Source organism: Manis pentadactyla, chromosome 6, assembly GCF_030020395.1.
Source record: "Manis pentadactyla isolate mManPen7 chromosome 6, mManPen7.hap1, whole genome shotgun sequence".
Lineage (NCBI taxonomy): Eukaryota > Metazoa > Chordata > Mammalia > Pholidota > Manidae > Manis > Manis pentadactyla.
The window spans coordinates 37,234,030-37,251,533 of record NC_080024.1 but is presented as its reverse complement, the minus strand read 5'-3'; the positions used below and the strand labels follow the sequence as shown (position 1 = coordinate 37,251,533).

General features: G+C 36.1%; 1 protein-coding gene across 1 annotated transcript in view; it reads left to right on the top strand.

The window, feature by feature from the left end:
• The window catches only part of TMEFF2 (transmembrane protein with EGF like and two follistatin like domains 2), a 239,052-nt gene extending 225,656 nt beyond the window's left edge, over positions 1-13,396 (top strand). The window contains exons 8-10 of the mRNA XM_036928083.2: positions 6,733-6,856; positions 8,692-8,850; positions 12,285-13,396. Coding sequence (XP_036783978.1) covers positions 6,733-6,856; positions 8,692-8,850; positions 12,285-12,381 — 380 coding nt within the window. The 3' untranslated portion in view covers positions 12,382-13,396. The remainder of the gene's footprint in view (positions 1-6,732; positions 6,857-8,691; positions 8,851-12,284) is intronic.
• The last annotated feature ends 4,108 nt before the right edge of the window (positions 13,397-17,504 follow it).

Here is a 17,504-nt window from a genome sequence, read left to right as displayed (position 1 = left end):
TGTGACCAGGACCCGAGCCCTCTGTCACTATGTCTAGTGTTGTCGCCAAAGCAGCTAAGAAAAGCTAGGAAAAGATGCCCAGATTAGCCACTAAGCAGACAAACTTGGTCAGGAATACATAGATTCAGTTCAAGACAAAAGAAAGAAGGGGAGGAGAGTATTCTTGGCATAAAATGGCTTCCAATATTTTTTGTCTTTCCTTAAAGTTTATAGTAAACTTTGTTTTCGAAGAGCAGCTTGGAAGTGAAAAGGGTGACTGCCACGGTGGCTCAGTGGGGAGGCTGTGGCAAATGGCCTGAGATCAGCTTACGGCAAGTACTGCACTGTACTCCTGAGTGGGTAACGATCCCTAACCCTTCCCAAGGCCCGGTATTGACCAAATGTTGCCAAAGACATCCCGAGTTCCATACACTACTCTATTTTTCAAAGGTCTTCAAGCTAAATCCTCTAAACCTATAGGAGTCACTCACTTGCTGGGAGTTAATAGACTCTTGACAGAGTAGCGAAGTTTGAGAAGGACCATTAGAGGCAGAGTGCAGCTTCCCCAGTAGCCCGCCCGCCTCACGCCTTTGAGTGCTCGGCCATCTGAAGCCAGGCAGGACATTTCCGAGGCAGAGGATAGAGAAAATGCTTAAAGATCTGCTTATTTTTCTCCAAATAATAAACAAAATACTTTTTTCTTAGAAGGCCAGAATTTCTAACTAAATCTCTATGAGCCTTAGGATGCTGAATCATTAAATTACAATAATTGTACTTGGATACTGTAAGTTAAAAATCTTACATACAAGTTTCTCTCCCAAGATTTCATAGGGTTTTTAGCTTTTATCTATGTGAATATATTACCAATAGAAACTAGATAATAAAATCCCATGAAAATAATCATCCAGTGTTGTTTCATTTCAATCACTCCAATCTTCAAATTACTATGTCTGTTTCAGAGGCTGGTGCTTCTTCCAATTTAAATTCAAGCAATTCTTGAATAATGTCATTAAGGCCTTGCCTGAGAATGTAGTAACATGAAAATTAGTTTTCTTCCACTTTACTTTAATTTTATGTCCAATAAGAATATTTATATATGCAAGTAGTGATATGGATAATCACATTTCACATTTTATATTAGTGTCTAATCAATGCTGGGATAAGAAAGAATTTCTCTCTATCCCCGTCCATCTTACTCCCAACCCATACCACTGTCTAACTGGCAAAATTTTAGATCTGAAGTTTCAATTACTCTTTTGAAAAAATAAGATAGTGTTCAACTTGCAGAAGAAATGTTGAATTTGTAGCATTTGAAGGACTTGGTCTGTTTTGAAGTTATTTTTCTAAATCTTTAACAGAGATTAAATAGCTAGGAATGTTGTGACTGGGTCTTTGCTCTTTACAAAACTTGAAAATCGATTGTGTCCTTAAACACCTTCATGTCCCTTGTGCTAGGCTGTTCTTTTAGCTAGCATGCTCATTTGAGTCTGTCGTCAAGGATTAAGAAAGGAGAGACTTTTCTCATCTACTCATCTGTGCCTTGAAGAAACTATGACAGCAGGTGAGGCTATTATAGAATTTGTTAAGTTGCAAGAATTCACATTGCCTTCCATTCAGAACCTGTTCAATAGGAATGCTTTCCCTGTCTTTAAAAAACTTCAATTGCAACTCAAGCTAGATATGAGATTTTACAGCCTCCTCATATGTTTATACCTGATAAGATAAGGAGAGGATATCATATAAATTATATATCTTCTTTGAAACCAACTTTAATCACAGAGACAATCATGACTTTACTTCTAGATTCATAATTTGTTTCTGTCCCTGACTCACTATAAATATAATGGAAAGAAAGAGAGTTTTTCTAGTTGGTTAAGTAAAATTATTTTCAAATTGCTTTGGAGATAGGGCAGTAAAGGAAAGGAAAAGTAAGACCAGGTAATCACAATCGGTGTGCAAACATATGAGTATTTCAGACTTTCCTTATGCTGTCATGAACATGAAAAATGGAAGCATTATATAAATATATTCAAAATGGAGCATTTTAGTCTGCTGGAAAGTGTGGCACATTTTGTGTGCCCACAGGAAAAGAGAATTAAAAAGATAATAACCAAACTGTACTATTCATGTGTATGCACTTGTCGAGATAATTTATGATGTCAAAGCATGCTGTTAAACATTGAATTTAGATCCACAAACATATTGTTCCCCAAGAGGAAGACAATACATAGTGAAGATCACTTTTGCTAGACTGTCCAGATTATAAACATAGCAATTATTTAAGATATTTTACACCCTTTGAAAAAGTAAAATGTCCCATAATTGAAGCAAAGTGTTTTCCTTGGTTTACTGTATCTAAATAATGCCCCCATTTCTTTACACTTTTCCCAGAATATCAAAAATAATATTTTATAATAAGTATTAGTAAATATTAATTAGCAGTTAATTATAAGTAAATATTGGCAATGGAAATAAATATTACTCAGTATTTAAAGAACTTAGAGGTATGAAAGAATCCCATCTACCACACAGTAACACTCTACACAGTCTGAGATACAGTAACACAGCTCCTTTTTAACACCACCAAAAACTCACTACTTCACAATACAACTCAAGTTGCTTAAAAATACGCAGTAGAAATCTGTCTCCCTAAAACATTCACTAAATCCTCGACACTACCTCTAGATTAGGCTCTTTCCAGCATAGTATGAAATCCTTGCATAGAATCAGACCCCTCCTGGGGATTCAGTGGAATAATGGATTTTTATATATTCAAAAGAAAGGCCTTAAGCAAAATAGGGGTTTCTCCTGACACAGATCATCTGACCAGCCTCCAAAAGGTCTCCCAGACTGTAACGCACCATGGGGAGGGTCCGGTCCTCCAGCCAACTGGTGCAGAAATTTGATCTTACAAAAATCCCAGAACTGAGCTGGCTGAGGAAAGCTGACCTGTGCCCAAAACATACACAGAAATCCAGAAACAATCAGTCCCCACAAATGAAACAGATAACTGTCAAATAGATAAGATATTTAGGTGGCACTATCAAAGCCATTCCCAATCTGTAGGCTACACAGACTGGTTAGAGAGCAGAGCCTCAGAATGAGAGAAATGTGCTGACTGAGCGGCTGATAACAGCATCAGACCCTAACAGTCTCGCTCATCCATCTCTGCTACTGGGACTCTGAGTCTGCGCGTTGAAGTTGGCTTCTCAGGGCATACCACCCTGGGGAGCATTTGAACAGAAAACGACCTGACTTTCATCAGCTTCGTTTGCCAAGCTCTAACCCTTATCCAAAGGGAAACAGTCATTCTCAGACATATGGATGGTTATAGTCAAATTGTACACTGTCGTATTTCTGCTTGGCTCCATAATGTGTTGCTTTGATAGATTAATTACCTGAGTGATATTTACTTCCAGCTTTTAGGGGGAGAGAAGGCAGGGGTAATGGCAGGCACACACACCACACACACACTGCCCTCTGGGCTATGTTAAGTTTCTGAATTACTATGCCTGCCTCAGCCTCTTTTTTACCTACTTACCTTACTTGATTTGTGGTAAGGTAAAGCCTTGCCGTTTGCGGTTCTCTCTGTCTCTTTGGCTGCCAGTCTCTTTCCCTGAAAAGACCAGGATAGAAACAAAAGCATGTAGATGTGTTTCAGAGCAGCCCACTTCTACAGCTCTTGACTGGAGTGTTGACTAGCAATGGGCATGCAGCCCTCTTAGCTCTGCTGCAAGTAGCTCAGATCATACCAGAAATTGTTTCTTAAAAGGGTCAGGATCTCTTTCAGAACAAACCATTGGTAAACATTTAAACAGGAAACTGGTTGAGGGTTTTAAACAAAGACATGAAGAGTTCCTCCCATTGTCACTTTCTCTCTTAGAAGAAAGAGCACAACCCATACATTAAACCTCTTAAATGGAGGACAGAAAAATTGATGTCTAAACTGTAAGCCACTAGAGGGAACATACAGACTTCCAAAGGATTGTTTTTATATGATTTTAAATCTTAAATGCTTTGTATTGCTTGAATACCAGGATCACAAATATTAGTGTCTGTACACATATTTGGTTGGGACGTTGGATTTCTATGTTTCTACTCTACTTAATGTAACTGAATCTCATTTCTAAAATTTGCCTATTGCATTACTGAAAGTGTTATAGATTCGTGTTTTCAATCAACTGGTTTACTTGGTTGAATTGACTATAAATTTGTTGACATATATTGATGATTCCTCATTTTCTTGCTCAGGGATAATTTCTTCCACTCATTTATTTTTAATCTCTCTAATGTTCTTATTTGACAGCATCCTATGAGCAGCAGACACTATCCACAGAGCACTCCAACCTCATAGGAATGGTGTAAACTAATTAACAGACTTTAGGATGGAGACTTCTCCTCACACGTAATCATCCTGTCTGGATAATGAACTTTCTGAAAATACCCAGCTCTTACTATACTGAGTCAACAGCCTCATTCAAATGAGCCCTTATGTTGCCCTTGGACTTGAGGTCATAATTGTGGATATGGTAAAAATCAAAAAGAAAAACCATAAGGAGTTGAGAAACAGAGTTAAAAATAAAATAGTCTAAACACCTGATTTTAGTTAAGAAAATTTTTGATTTTCCTTTGCAACTGAAAGAAAGAAAGATCGCCTTCATAAGATGTGTTTGAAAAATACTATGATTGAAATCACAGTGTGTAACTGAAATGTAGGGATGCTACAGAAAATTCCCTTGTGTGTGCAGGTGTGCAGAAGCACTGAAGGATCACTAACAAATGCTAAATAGAAGTGATGAACAGTTTGCTATGGTGAGAAGATCCAGAAATAAGAGTGAAAATCAGTGCTGGTTCATTACATCGGCAGTGGGGCTGGCTAGCCTTTAAACAGCAGGTGCATGGTTTGACCGCTCTAGCTTGTGGCCCACCAGCTGCGGCACAGAATGAGCCCATTCTTCTCCATGGATTCATGAATGACCACAAGCCACCCCAAGGGTGTATCTGAATACCATAGTTGCCCTGCTTCTATTTTATCACATCCTCCCATAATGGAAATTTCCCCCAACATTCTCCATTTCAGTTTTGGTGTTTTTGGTGAAATTTGTTACCAAAACACCGTGACAAAATTCCGAAGCAGCTTGGAAAAATGGGAGAAACCAAGAGAAGAAGTTGTGTATATTCTTAGTCTTTTCCATGGAAGTGCTTCATTCAGTTTAGTGATAATTATCAAACTAGAGATATTATAATGCAAACAAAATATCACCTAAAGAGGTAAAGAGACATAAGACATGAAACAAATGAATGATATAAATGTCATCTTCAGTCACTACAGCATTTATGATAAATCTTTTATTACTTTGGGTATGTAATTTGAAATACTAACCATCATTCCAATGGACATAAATATCTCTACACAAGAAAGCACTTAGCATATTTAACAATTTACTTCAAACTTTAATGTTTTGCAGATGACACCTAGATCTTAAAGTGTATTGATATTTTACAGCTCTACTAAACATAAATAATACATGTGTCTTATTCACTAATACCAAAGGCACATTTTATTCTCCTGATGAATATACTCATGATCCATCGTGGCCAGTAAAATTATAAGGATAGATTATAACAAAGAAAAAAAACTATACCCCTATGTGTTAACAATTAAAAAAAGTAATGTATTTCACAAAAATACTAATTCAGTCTCAATCTTCCATTACTGCTGACCCATTACTGTGCTGTGAAAGAGTATCTTGAGACTGCAATCAAGAAAGGAATATTTCTCCTGTGTTTAGGCAACAATTTTAAAGTATGTCAGTTCTCAGATTATAGTAGACTCACAAAAGACAAAACATTTTATTATAAAATGTGCATGTGAAGAATCAAAAGACTACTTAGAGACGGCATTACGGACATGAAGCAAACATATTTGGACTAACAAAGGTCTGAAAAAAATGTTTTCATATCTTTATAGAACACAGGAAAACAAGTAAAACTTGCTAATGACTGAGGAAGGGGTTAACGTTAGAACACAAGTTTTTCCTTTATCGTAAGTTTAAATTTCACACAACATTGTTAACATAGGCCAAATATTATGCATTAAAATACATTTAAAGCCTTCAGTATGTACTGTTAGTATCTACGTAAGTGATTCTGAAATAATGTTTGCTCTTTCAATAGCTTCATTTTGGCAAAAAGAAAATATATGAATGCTAGTAAAATTCACGTTCACAGAAGATTAAAAAAGCCTGAAAGAATACATTTGTTGAAATCTGCATTTTGTTTTGGAAAACTTCTGTTTAACGATTGAATGTGGTCATATTTTAACTTCTAAGCTCCCATATTGACAAAGTATCAAGGTATTGCAGCAATTTACTTTTAGGGGCATTATGCTGAGCTTTGAAATTCAAAATAATAGGATATTTCTTCTTGAATTATTTTATGACCAATGTACAGTCTCTACACAGGAAAATTAAAGCTGTCTGACAACTCATAGGAACATCACTGGCTGTTAAATATGTAAGAAATGTCCTAAAAGCATGAAAAGCACTGGGTAGTTTTGCAGTTTCATCTGTAAACACAATTGTAAAGATGTCTTTTAGTTCCTTTTTCCTCTTCCTTCTGAAGCACAGTCTTTTAGTTCTTGCCCTTTTAAATATCTTTGCCCACTGTGGCTTTTATGCTTAATGTACTGGTTGATCTTACCTGGCTGAGAAAATATTTACAGGGGATGCTTGCTTTTATCTGTATTCACAGAGAATGCTAACAAGTTAGAAGAAAGTGCCAGAGAACACCACATCCCCTGCCCAGAACATTACAATGGCTTCTGCATGCATGGGAAGTGCGAGCATTCTATCAATATGCAAGAGCCATCCTGCAGGTAATGTTTTCACTCTTTAACTTTTAAAACTTATAAAGTAAAAATGTAGGAACTAAATTATGGATGTTTGCAGGCTACTTTCAGCCTAAACGGGTGATCGGCAGCAAAACTTTTCTCTGCCTCTTCTCACTACCCACACACAGGTGCCCACTAGAAAATCACAAAATGTGTGTGCCTTATACACCCAAATACTGTGTAACACATCATTTTATATATATACTCCTCTAATATAAGTTTAAATTGCACTTGGGTATAATAAGCTTCTTAAAGGGACTGCTCTGTTTTATTCACTGCTTTTTTTCCATGGACTTAGAACAGCACTGGGCTCATATCGGGTGCTCAGTAAATATTTCTTCAACAAATGAATGGGTGAGGTCTTATTGCACATAGGATAACATGGATACTTTTTTTTTGGTGGGGGGAGTCACCTTTTCCAAAGTCCTTCAAGTCTTCTGATAATTACGTCAGTGTTGTTTTGCTAGGCACACACTCTTTCCTAAGGATCTGCTGTGCACAAGCCTTCTAAAGGGGTATTGTTAACTGCACCTCCACTCAATCAAATTCAGTTGAGACACAAAGAATTTGCTTGTCTGGAGTTAGTAAATAAATATAAATATTTGCTGAATATTCATGGATAGAACATAATTATTTCAGAGATGGTAAAACCAAAGTGAAAAAAAATGTGTTTTCATTAAAAGAATATACAAATGGCATATGATGAAATAGTTTGTGTATTGCTATACAGTGAAAAGAGTTTCTCTTTTTCTCCTTTCCTACCCTTCTGTCTTCTCCTCTTCCTTTTCTTCTCTTCCCTTTTTACTCTCTTTCTCTCTCTCTCTCTCTCAAGAACTGCCTCCCATTCATGTTTTCCTTCACTGAACGCACTAGCACCTGCCTTCCAGTGAAGCCGGTGGACTGAACGTGACTCAGAGGTTGCTCCTGCTCCCTCTCATCCTCAGCAGGGACGCCATTATTAAAGCCTTCAGAGGCAGGAAGGAATTATCCCAGGATGTAGGTGTGAGAAATTCAGTGTGAAGTACTTAGAACAGTTGCACAAAGTCAGTGACAAGTTGATCCCTGTTAGTATTGTTTTTATGTGAGCTTTCTTCATTTCATTTCCAAGTGCTGATTTGAACACTCAGATTGTCTCCCTGAGCTTTCTGAGAAGGGTTGAGTGAGTGAGAGGCAGTGTTCATTCTCACATGAACAGTACATGGGCTCATTTTGCAGAACTATATTGTCTATGTCATAATTACAATTTTTCTGCTGAAATTTAACTAACACAAGCAAACAATACTATGACCAGCATATTAAAGAAATTACTCTTATTGTAACTCTGGCCCTAATATTTATAGACACTTATTCTAAGATTAACACAGGGAATGCTTTATCCAAAAACAAATAAAGAAATCAATAAATAGCCCTATTTTTTATACCCATGTCATCATAAACAAACCTTTTGTCAAGTAATCATGTTGACTTAGGTTGATTAAAGAGCAAATAAATAAAATATAAAACTCACCTGAAAAAAATATACAAAGAACAATTATCCCTGGTCATCTATTGTCTCTCTATATTATCATCACAAATTATTTACCAACCCTCCTGTCTTCAAAATCTATTACTGTGTAAGTATAAAAAGAAACCATGTATCTTTGAAATCAAAAGTGCAAGGAGACTGTGAAGAAAATAAGAAGCTGGGAACCATATCTGCAAAGTAGCATTTTTTTAGGAGAGGGAAATAAAAAGCCTTAATTTCATGGTGAAGGTAAATGTCAGTCAACTAAAAATGAGTTCAGCAGCTGCAAGTAATGGGACACTATCATTTCTTCCAGGTGTGATGCTGGTTATACTGGTCAACACTGTGAAAAAAAGGACTACAGTGTACTGTACGTTGTTCCCGGCCCTGTTCGGTTTCAGTACGTCTTAATTGCAGCTGTGATTGGAACAATTCAGATTGCTGTCATCTGTGTGGTGGTCCTCTGCATCACCAGGTCAGTAACTCAGTGGCCACCCAAATAAAGGCATATGTGGTTCCTCCTTGTCTTAATCAGATCACTCTAATTACAAGTCCCTTCATGGACTCTGCAAGCATCCATTCTTTGGAGTCCTATTTCCTCATCATAACAGCATTTAAAGAGGCAAACGAAAAGATATTGACATTCATGCTGGAGTTGCACAAATCATTTTCCTTATTTCTGCATTATGAGAAGGATTATCTGTTTTCCAAAGGCCTTTTTTTACCTTCTAATGTGTAATGCCAATTTTTGTTTAAATATGCTTTTCTTTTTCAACTATAAAAAATTTTCATTCAAACTACTAACAGAGTATTTCAATGGCCAGCATTTCCTTACTTACCCAGATCAGTATGCCAAATGAGGTCAGAATAGGTTTTATACAAGACTAGAAAAGTATTAAATTATAGCTCTCATTTATGGCATTTATATTTCCAAATATAACTCTCAGATATAATCATTTTAAAATATTTGTTATAAGCAACAGATACATTTTATCTTAACAAAATAACTTTTAATCCCAGAATTAAATGAAAATAGTTATAATGAGAAAGATCAAGTTATAGTATATGAAAATCTTTGATATATGGAAACAGGCAACAAATATAACATAGAGTTTTTATATCAAACCCTCAGAACAATCAAACGGTAATTGTTTCTTGGAGAGCTAGGTTGAGAGGGATACACAGATCTCATCCAGTTTCAACAGGGAAGAAAACTATGATTAATTAGTAATGTCTGACACTGGGCTTGGAGTAAAGGGGTAAGGCCAGGAATTATTTAACTTCATTAATGTATAAATTCATGTGATCAAGAATTAGATTCTAAACCAAATGCATATTATTTATGTGCTGTCCAACAAGAAATATTACTGAAGATATACTTCTTCCCAACCTGATTTCACTCCCCTTGACAAAAAAGTTCCAGGAAGTTTTTCAAGATTTTTGCCAACTTCACAAGGCATTTAGACTTTCATTGGTTTGTGTAGATCTACAGTAAATCAGAATGTTTCCCAAAAAATTATTTTCAGGACACAAGAAAATAAAAGAAAGTATCATATCTTCAGAAAATAAAGGCCATAATACATCTCAGTATCTGTATTGCACTAACTTCTTTGAGGACAAGTGTGGCATTTGCTCTTGAAAAAGACAAAATACGGTTCATAAATCCTTGCCTGGCCTAAAGGCTTAAGGGAAGATCATCGACTGGAGCTCTGTGCTGCTCTAAGCCAAGTTGAGTTCATCAACTCCTCTCTCACGTTTAGATGCCAAGAGAGTCAATGGATTATATTAAAATAGATTCTGGGGAACATGAAGATAACTCAAGAAACTAAAAATACTTGGTATGAAATAAAAGAGAAAAGAATTTAAAACGCAGGAAACTGCCATCTCACTCTAAGAGTCTTGAGCCTTCTAATAGCTAAGCAATATCGGTACATGAAAAACAAAATTTGTATTTAATATAATTCCATAACACTTTTTATTTACCGTTTCATATAATGACAAAATTGTAAAACTTTAAATATTTTAGCATATGTGTTCAAGTCTGTTATTAGTCATAATGGCATTCCCATACATAATAAAAACAACTGGAATATTTAGGGTCCTTATTTCACCAGGATTGTGTGTATATGTACTATAGAGGTGTGTGTATACATATATTATAATAATGTGTGTATACATATATTACAATACATTTAATAATATATATGAAGAATTTATTAAGAATGAACAGTTATCCCCATTTTGAAGATAGGGACTCTGAGGAATGAGAAGTCAGCAAATTTCTGGGTATCACAGCTGAGCAATAAGGGCAGAAGTGGAGCCCAGGCTGTGTAGTGTCAGAGCCTGTGCTCGTGAGCGCTGCTCATGCTGCCCCTTGCCTGGTGATGATGTTGTGTATTCTGATGTTCAAGACAACCTAAACTGAGCTCCAAATCACGACAAGCCTTTTTACAAGACATATGTCTGTTTTCATTGTCCGTGTTAAAACAAAACCTATCCTCTATTTACTTTTGAAGAGGAAAAATAGTACATGAGCTAAATTCGCATGATTGTAATGTATTTTATAAATCTGTCTTAGGATATCCAAGACTTCCAAAGTCTTCCCAGGAGTCATACTAGTCAAGGAACCACACTCTACCCAATGTGGATTCATTTCATCCACATGAAAACATTCTTCTCAAACCCAGACTTTCCAACTAGGCCATCTCCACCACCTTTTCTAAATCTTCCCTCTTCTGGTGACCTGGCCATATCTGTCTGTTAAGATCTCTTCCAAAATATCCAGTTGCTAAAAGATTTACAGGATTATAACTAGCAGAGGGCTGGTCATCTTCTTCAATTCCCTTTAAACTCTCTATCACCCAGTCCTTGTTTTCTATCTCGCTCTTGTCCTCTTCCCACTTTCTTTTTTTCTAATTCCTTCCCTTTGTTTTTAGTATTTTAGTGAAATATCTGCCCTTCTTTTAAATACAACATGTGTCATAAAACATATGGATATCTAGAGACCTATTCTAGAATGAGAAGAGTTGCCCTGTTGAGAAAATGGATTTTTCAATCTTTTTATCCTCATCTCCCATTTGCTGAGAAAGTGGTTTCCAGCTAAATGTTCATTTTGACAAATCTGCCCTCCTCTCCCCCACAAAAAATCCCTGTGTATATACATACTATATATATATTTATTCATATATAAAAATACATATGTGAATATATAGTCTGTGATATCTCACAGCTTATTATAATAGGATTTATATGAATTTTATATTGTTTTATTTGCATCATCAAAACATTCTTTTATTGCAAGGAAAAAGATACTAGATTAGAGCTCTTCAGATAATTTGACCAAATATTAGCTTTTAATAGAAACTAAATAATTGGTACCAATTTATGTCTGTAGCTTATGATATTAATGTGCAAAAATGATATTAGGCTAAACCAAAATAATATCCCTTTCAATTATGTATCAGGTATTAACAGTTGGCTCATTCTCTGGTTTGATAGAATTTAAACTTGCAGCATTGAAATGTCAATACAACAGTCAACCTTAGGACATTTTAAAACATAAAATTTTTAAAGTGACAGTAGATGAGCTCACGACTTGCTTGATTGCATTGTGCTGAGTCATTGTTTATGCCCTAATTGCTGAGCGGTTGAGGACTAGGTAAATGTGTTCCCCTTCAACTTCTGCCTCTGTTCTTTGATTCTCCGTAGCAGAAGCTTAACGATGACTGCAAGGAGAAGAAAAATAATAATAACTTCTTCCAAAATAATTCCAGCTTCTACTAATAATAAATTCTTGTGTATGAAATATTTTCATAATTTGCTGAATCCACAACCTCCCTCTGTGATTATAGGACCAAACTTTAGGTAAGAGCACTGGACTAAGATTTGTAAACTTTCCCAACCTTCTAGGAAATGCCCCAGAAGCAACAGAATTCACAGACAGAAGCAAAATACAGGGCACTACAGTTCAGACAACACAACAAGAGCATCCACGAGGTTAATCTAAAGGGAGCATGTTGCACAGTGGCTGGACTTGCGGGAGCTTGGACTACACAATACAGTATTATAGACAAAAGAATAAGACAAGAGATCTACACATGTTGCCTTGCATTTGTGGTAATCTACACCAATGAAAACATGTACTACAGCTATATTTGATTATGTATGGATATATTTGAAATAGTATACATTGTCTTGATGTTTTTTCTGTAATGTAAATAAACTATTTATATCACACAATATAGTTTTTTCTTTCCCATGTATTTGTTATATATAATAAATACTCAGTGATGAGAAAAAGTTGGCATTCTTAAATTTGCGGTATCTCATAACTTTAAGTATGATCAAGCTAGTACAATCTGTACAGGTACCAGTATTTCATCTGGCTTCACATCTTGAGACAGAACATTAGTTTATACAGGACTCAGTGGCTAGGGTTTGAGTGATTCCAAGAGCGAGGGAAATGATGGTTATTGGAAAAGAGAAAAAATAATTTATATCAAGTGAGGGTAAAATATTTCAGATCTTTGAATCACCTCTATTTCATCAACTTCCTTCCCTGGTCTTCCATTTTCATCCCCAGAGCAGAAAAATCTCCGGCATATAAATTAAATCAAAGAAGAAGGGTAGGGAAAGTGTTTATAACTCATGAAAAAGAGGAAAAGAAGTGTTTTTTATTTTGGAAGCATCTTAGAATCTCCCAGTTAAGTGCATTATATCTGAAGGGTCCTGGACAAGTTTTGTATTAGAAGTACATGGAGCACAAAATCCTCCCATTTAGGTGAGTGGGATTAACAAATAGGGGAAAAATTTAGTAACATATTTAAATGTGAAATACCAAAATCATGGATTCTCAGAAGCACCTTGCTGTATTTATAGTATGTAGCTCTTTGAAAAGAATTTAGAGTCCTAACCAAACACCATGAATTGCTTTATAGCTAATGCAGCACCATTATTTGAAATGGAATGAAGATGATGATAATATTTCATGAAAACAAAGAGACATGTTTGAAGCATATTTATATGATGTGTTAAGAAAGAAAATTAATCCCATAGTATCTAAGAGATGTCTCAATGGAAAGTTGGTAAGAATTTTTGAACATACACATAGATATGATCACTTTGCTTGAAAATTACTTGAAAAATTCTCAAAGAATAAGGTGAAAATAAATCAAATAATTGCCTTATTATCAGTTTGTTCTTCATACTTTTCTGTGAATAATACAGTAAATCTAAATAAGGGTTTCTTTCTTATGACCTCTAAACAGACTAAAAGTAATGACACTTCCGTGTCAAAAAAAAGGACAAATATCAAATCAACACATTCTGAAAATAAAATATTCAGTGAAAAGTTTCCTGAAGTGACATTTAAGATATTTGTTGAAACATAAAAAAGGTGACAATTTAAATAGGATTTAGGATTCTGTAAAAAACCTGGCTTTCTATGTTAGTCAACACTTTGAAAAGTGTAAAGCTATTGGCATAACCATTACTCAATGTTTCAATAAATTGGCCCTATGTTATTTGTACAAAACAAAGTCCATTTAAACTTCTGCATGGAAGTTTACTTTGGTCAACAGGTGCACAGATATAAGTAGTCCCGATCTCCTTTGAAGACAGTAGTTAATGACAAACCCTTCCCTCTTCTGAAGGAAGTGCAAAAATGCAATATCACAGGGCTTAGTAGAGTGTAAAATAAACAATTCCACTGACTTTTACTTGAAAGAGTATGAAATGACTTGTTTTGTTAAATATTGATACGTTTACTTTGTGTGAATTTTTATCAAAGGATTGTACACCTTAGTGTTGGAACAATCTTTGGAGTTTAAAAATACAGTACATTCCTATTCACCTGCATGCTCACCGGCCCCATAAAAGAATCGTTTTTAAAAGATGCATAATGAATCTTAAGTGAGCAAATTCTATGTGCCAGGCACTATTCAAGATCATAAGGAAATACAAATTAAACTTTATCTTTACTCTAAAGGAACTCACAATCTAGCCCTGACAGATAACCATCCAGCCTCTACTTGCATATTTCTTATAATTTGGAATTTAATTCTTGGACAATTCTAACTTTAAGATCATTTTTTTTTCTCATATTAAGTTGAAATTTATCTCTCTATAGTTTCCACAAATGGCTTATCTCTCCTTTCTGAAACAAATGACTAGTGTACTCATGTATTTAAAAATATTAGGACAGGTATCTTGTTTTCCCATTCACCGCATGGCCCCTGTGCAAGTCTTTCTTCATCAAGTGAAATGTCTTTAGTCTAATCACGTGATATGGTTTTCATCTCCCCCTAGCATCTGCATCATACTTCCTCAGACAAATCTACTTTGTCAATACATTTCTTTACATGTAGAGTTCAGAATTGCACAGTCTACTGGAGTTGTGTTCTGACTAGCAGAGAATATAGTAAATTTTGTTAACAGCAAATTTAACTGAAAGCCATGATCTCTAAATTCAAGTCCTACTTGGACCACAAATTTTCTGTGGAACCATAAGTAAGTCATTTCACATCTCAGATCTCAGTTTCCTCATCAGTTTTATGTCTGTAACTCAAAGATTCTAGATATTCAGAAGCCAGGCACTATACCTTTCTTACTGACATCCAAGACCACATTAACTATTTTTGCTGTTTGTCCTCAACTTAAATTCAAAATTATTTTTAAATCAACATCTACTAAAGCATGTCATTCACTCATTCTTTCATTAAACATATGTTATACATTATACATGTACTGAGGGGTACCAGTTATCAGCACCATACTAAGGTAGGAGAAGACAAACATAAGACAGAGTCCCTGCCTGCAAGGATCTCACTAGCAGATCATCCTGGTTCCTTGCAGCAAAGCTCTCCCAGCCCTGTGGGAAAACCAAATAAAAAACTATAAAGAATGTGACAAAGGTGAATGAAGTGGTCAGTTCAGAGAGCTCGGGGACCTACAGAAGGGATCTCCAAGCTGCATAGATGTGCCTGAATGACTTTATCATTCCCCACGCAAACTCTGATTTCCTGCTCGAGTTTTATACACTCCTCATGTTCTCTTCATGCCTTTCTTCTCTCCACAATAGCCAGAGCAAATAACAGCTTGTCAGTGTGGCCTCCGTGACTCCCTTGGCAGTCTTCCTAGTCCTGGTATTTCCGTGTTATTTCTTAACTGCCCAAGCAAGTCTGTCTTTCCCTTACCCTAGGAGCAATGGGAAGGCAGAAAATTAGTGCCTTGCTACTTCTTTCCATTTATTCAACAAACATTTATTGGGTGCCTACACCACACCAGACACTGTTCTAGGTGCTCATATGTAGTGATGAAGTGGATATCAGGTGTCTGCTATCAGGCTCACAATCTAGCGAAAGAGGGAGAGGTGAGGATTAACCAAACAATAAACGATAACAACAAAACTGAGAAGTTATAAATTCTATTCACAAAATTAAAAATAGAATGAGGTGCTTCAGGGTGCCTGGGTGGTTAGTGGGGATTGAGTCCCTCCAAGGACAGTGTAGTATTTAAAACTTGGCCTCTTATGCAAGACAGTAACTGAGCCCCAGTCTAAGCTCCACTTTACTAACTACTTAACCTTGGGCAAATTGCCTAATTTCTTTCTGCCTCATATTTAAAATGCAGAGAAAAGTGTCCTCTAACACCCAGTGTTACAAAAAATAAACAAGACAATCCATGCTGTTCTTAGAACAATGACGTGCCCTGAGTAAGCATTCAATATATGGAATTATCCTTAAGGGATATAATAAATATTTTTGTAGAAGAAATTAAGAAAAAGAAATCATATTTCATCAGTTAAGTAAAGCATAATGGTGATGGTATGGTTAGTTAAAGGACCCAAGCATCACACTCAAAGGAGTCTCTTGTATCTTTTGGAGACAAGAGAGCTGGTTATGGAAAAATAGGGTAATACAGAGTTAAGAAACAATACAGCTTCTCTAATTTTTCTCAAATAGGTCCTCTGGCATCATATCTGAACAAGAAGGAAGACTATTCTTTCATTTTCAAAGAGGTGTATCCTGATACAGCACATATCATTGAACCTCTGTGTGTTTCCAGGCACAGGTTGAGTGAGTCAACATTGCAGTGACTTTACAGGGCTGAATTCTTTACTTTATGAGTCCTTGAGAAGTCAGTGCAAACTTTCAAAATATAACATATATTATCTTAAAGTCATATTAGACTCTACTAATGTTTATCTTCCAATGCCATTTCTCTTTTGCAAAGTCATATAGCACCTGCACCAACTCTTACTGTTTCTCAATTACAGTAGACATTTCAGTTATATAATTAGTTATCTGGATATCAATAAGGAAAACCTTTTCATTGAATTAATTGCTATCTTTATATGAGCATACACATTATATGAAGGATGAAAGATTGTGTAAAGTAATGGTATTGGTTTTGTAACCAATGCATAAATTCACAAATGAATATGACCCTTTGAACTTAGCATCAGGAAGGTTTGGGTGACATGCAGCCTACCCTTCCAGCCTTACTCTGGATGAAAATCTGCTTTACTGATCCACCTAATCTGGGTATGTTACCTTGACTGATATCTATCTCCAGTTATTTTAAATGTAAGTTATTTCAACTTACATTTTTCATTTAACTTTTTAATTAGTATTTGTTATTTCTCTTCCATCAGGTAAGAAGCAAAGGAAATAATGCTTTCCTTTATTTTCCCAAATTGAATTCAGCACAAGAACCTAACTCAGAGTTAATGAGAAGTCCAAAACCAGGTGTTATGGGGGAGGAGGGGGGGGGAGGGAGGGACAGGAGCAAGTCCCAGTCCTCTCTTCCCAGCAGCCCCATTGCCTTTGCTAGGCTTTCCGGTCTCCTGATCCACATGAGGCTTGGCCACGGTGCTCTCCTGAAGCAGCCACTCTCAGGACCCACACAATCAACCCATTCTGCATGACACATTCCAGGAGGGTTCTGTGCCCTTCCTCTCCTTGGGTGTCTCCTGGGCTTTCTCCCTTTCTCAAGCTCCTAGCCACCTTTTCCCTTCACCTCATGATGTCTCCAGCCTCCTTTACAGCTCTTCTCTGCCACACTTCAACTTAATCTTCCTCCAAGAATTTAAGCCTTGAAAACAGGGCTTTTTATGAGCCCAGCTATGAA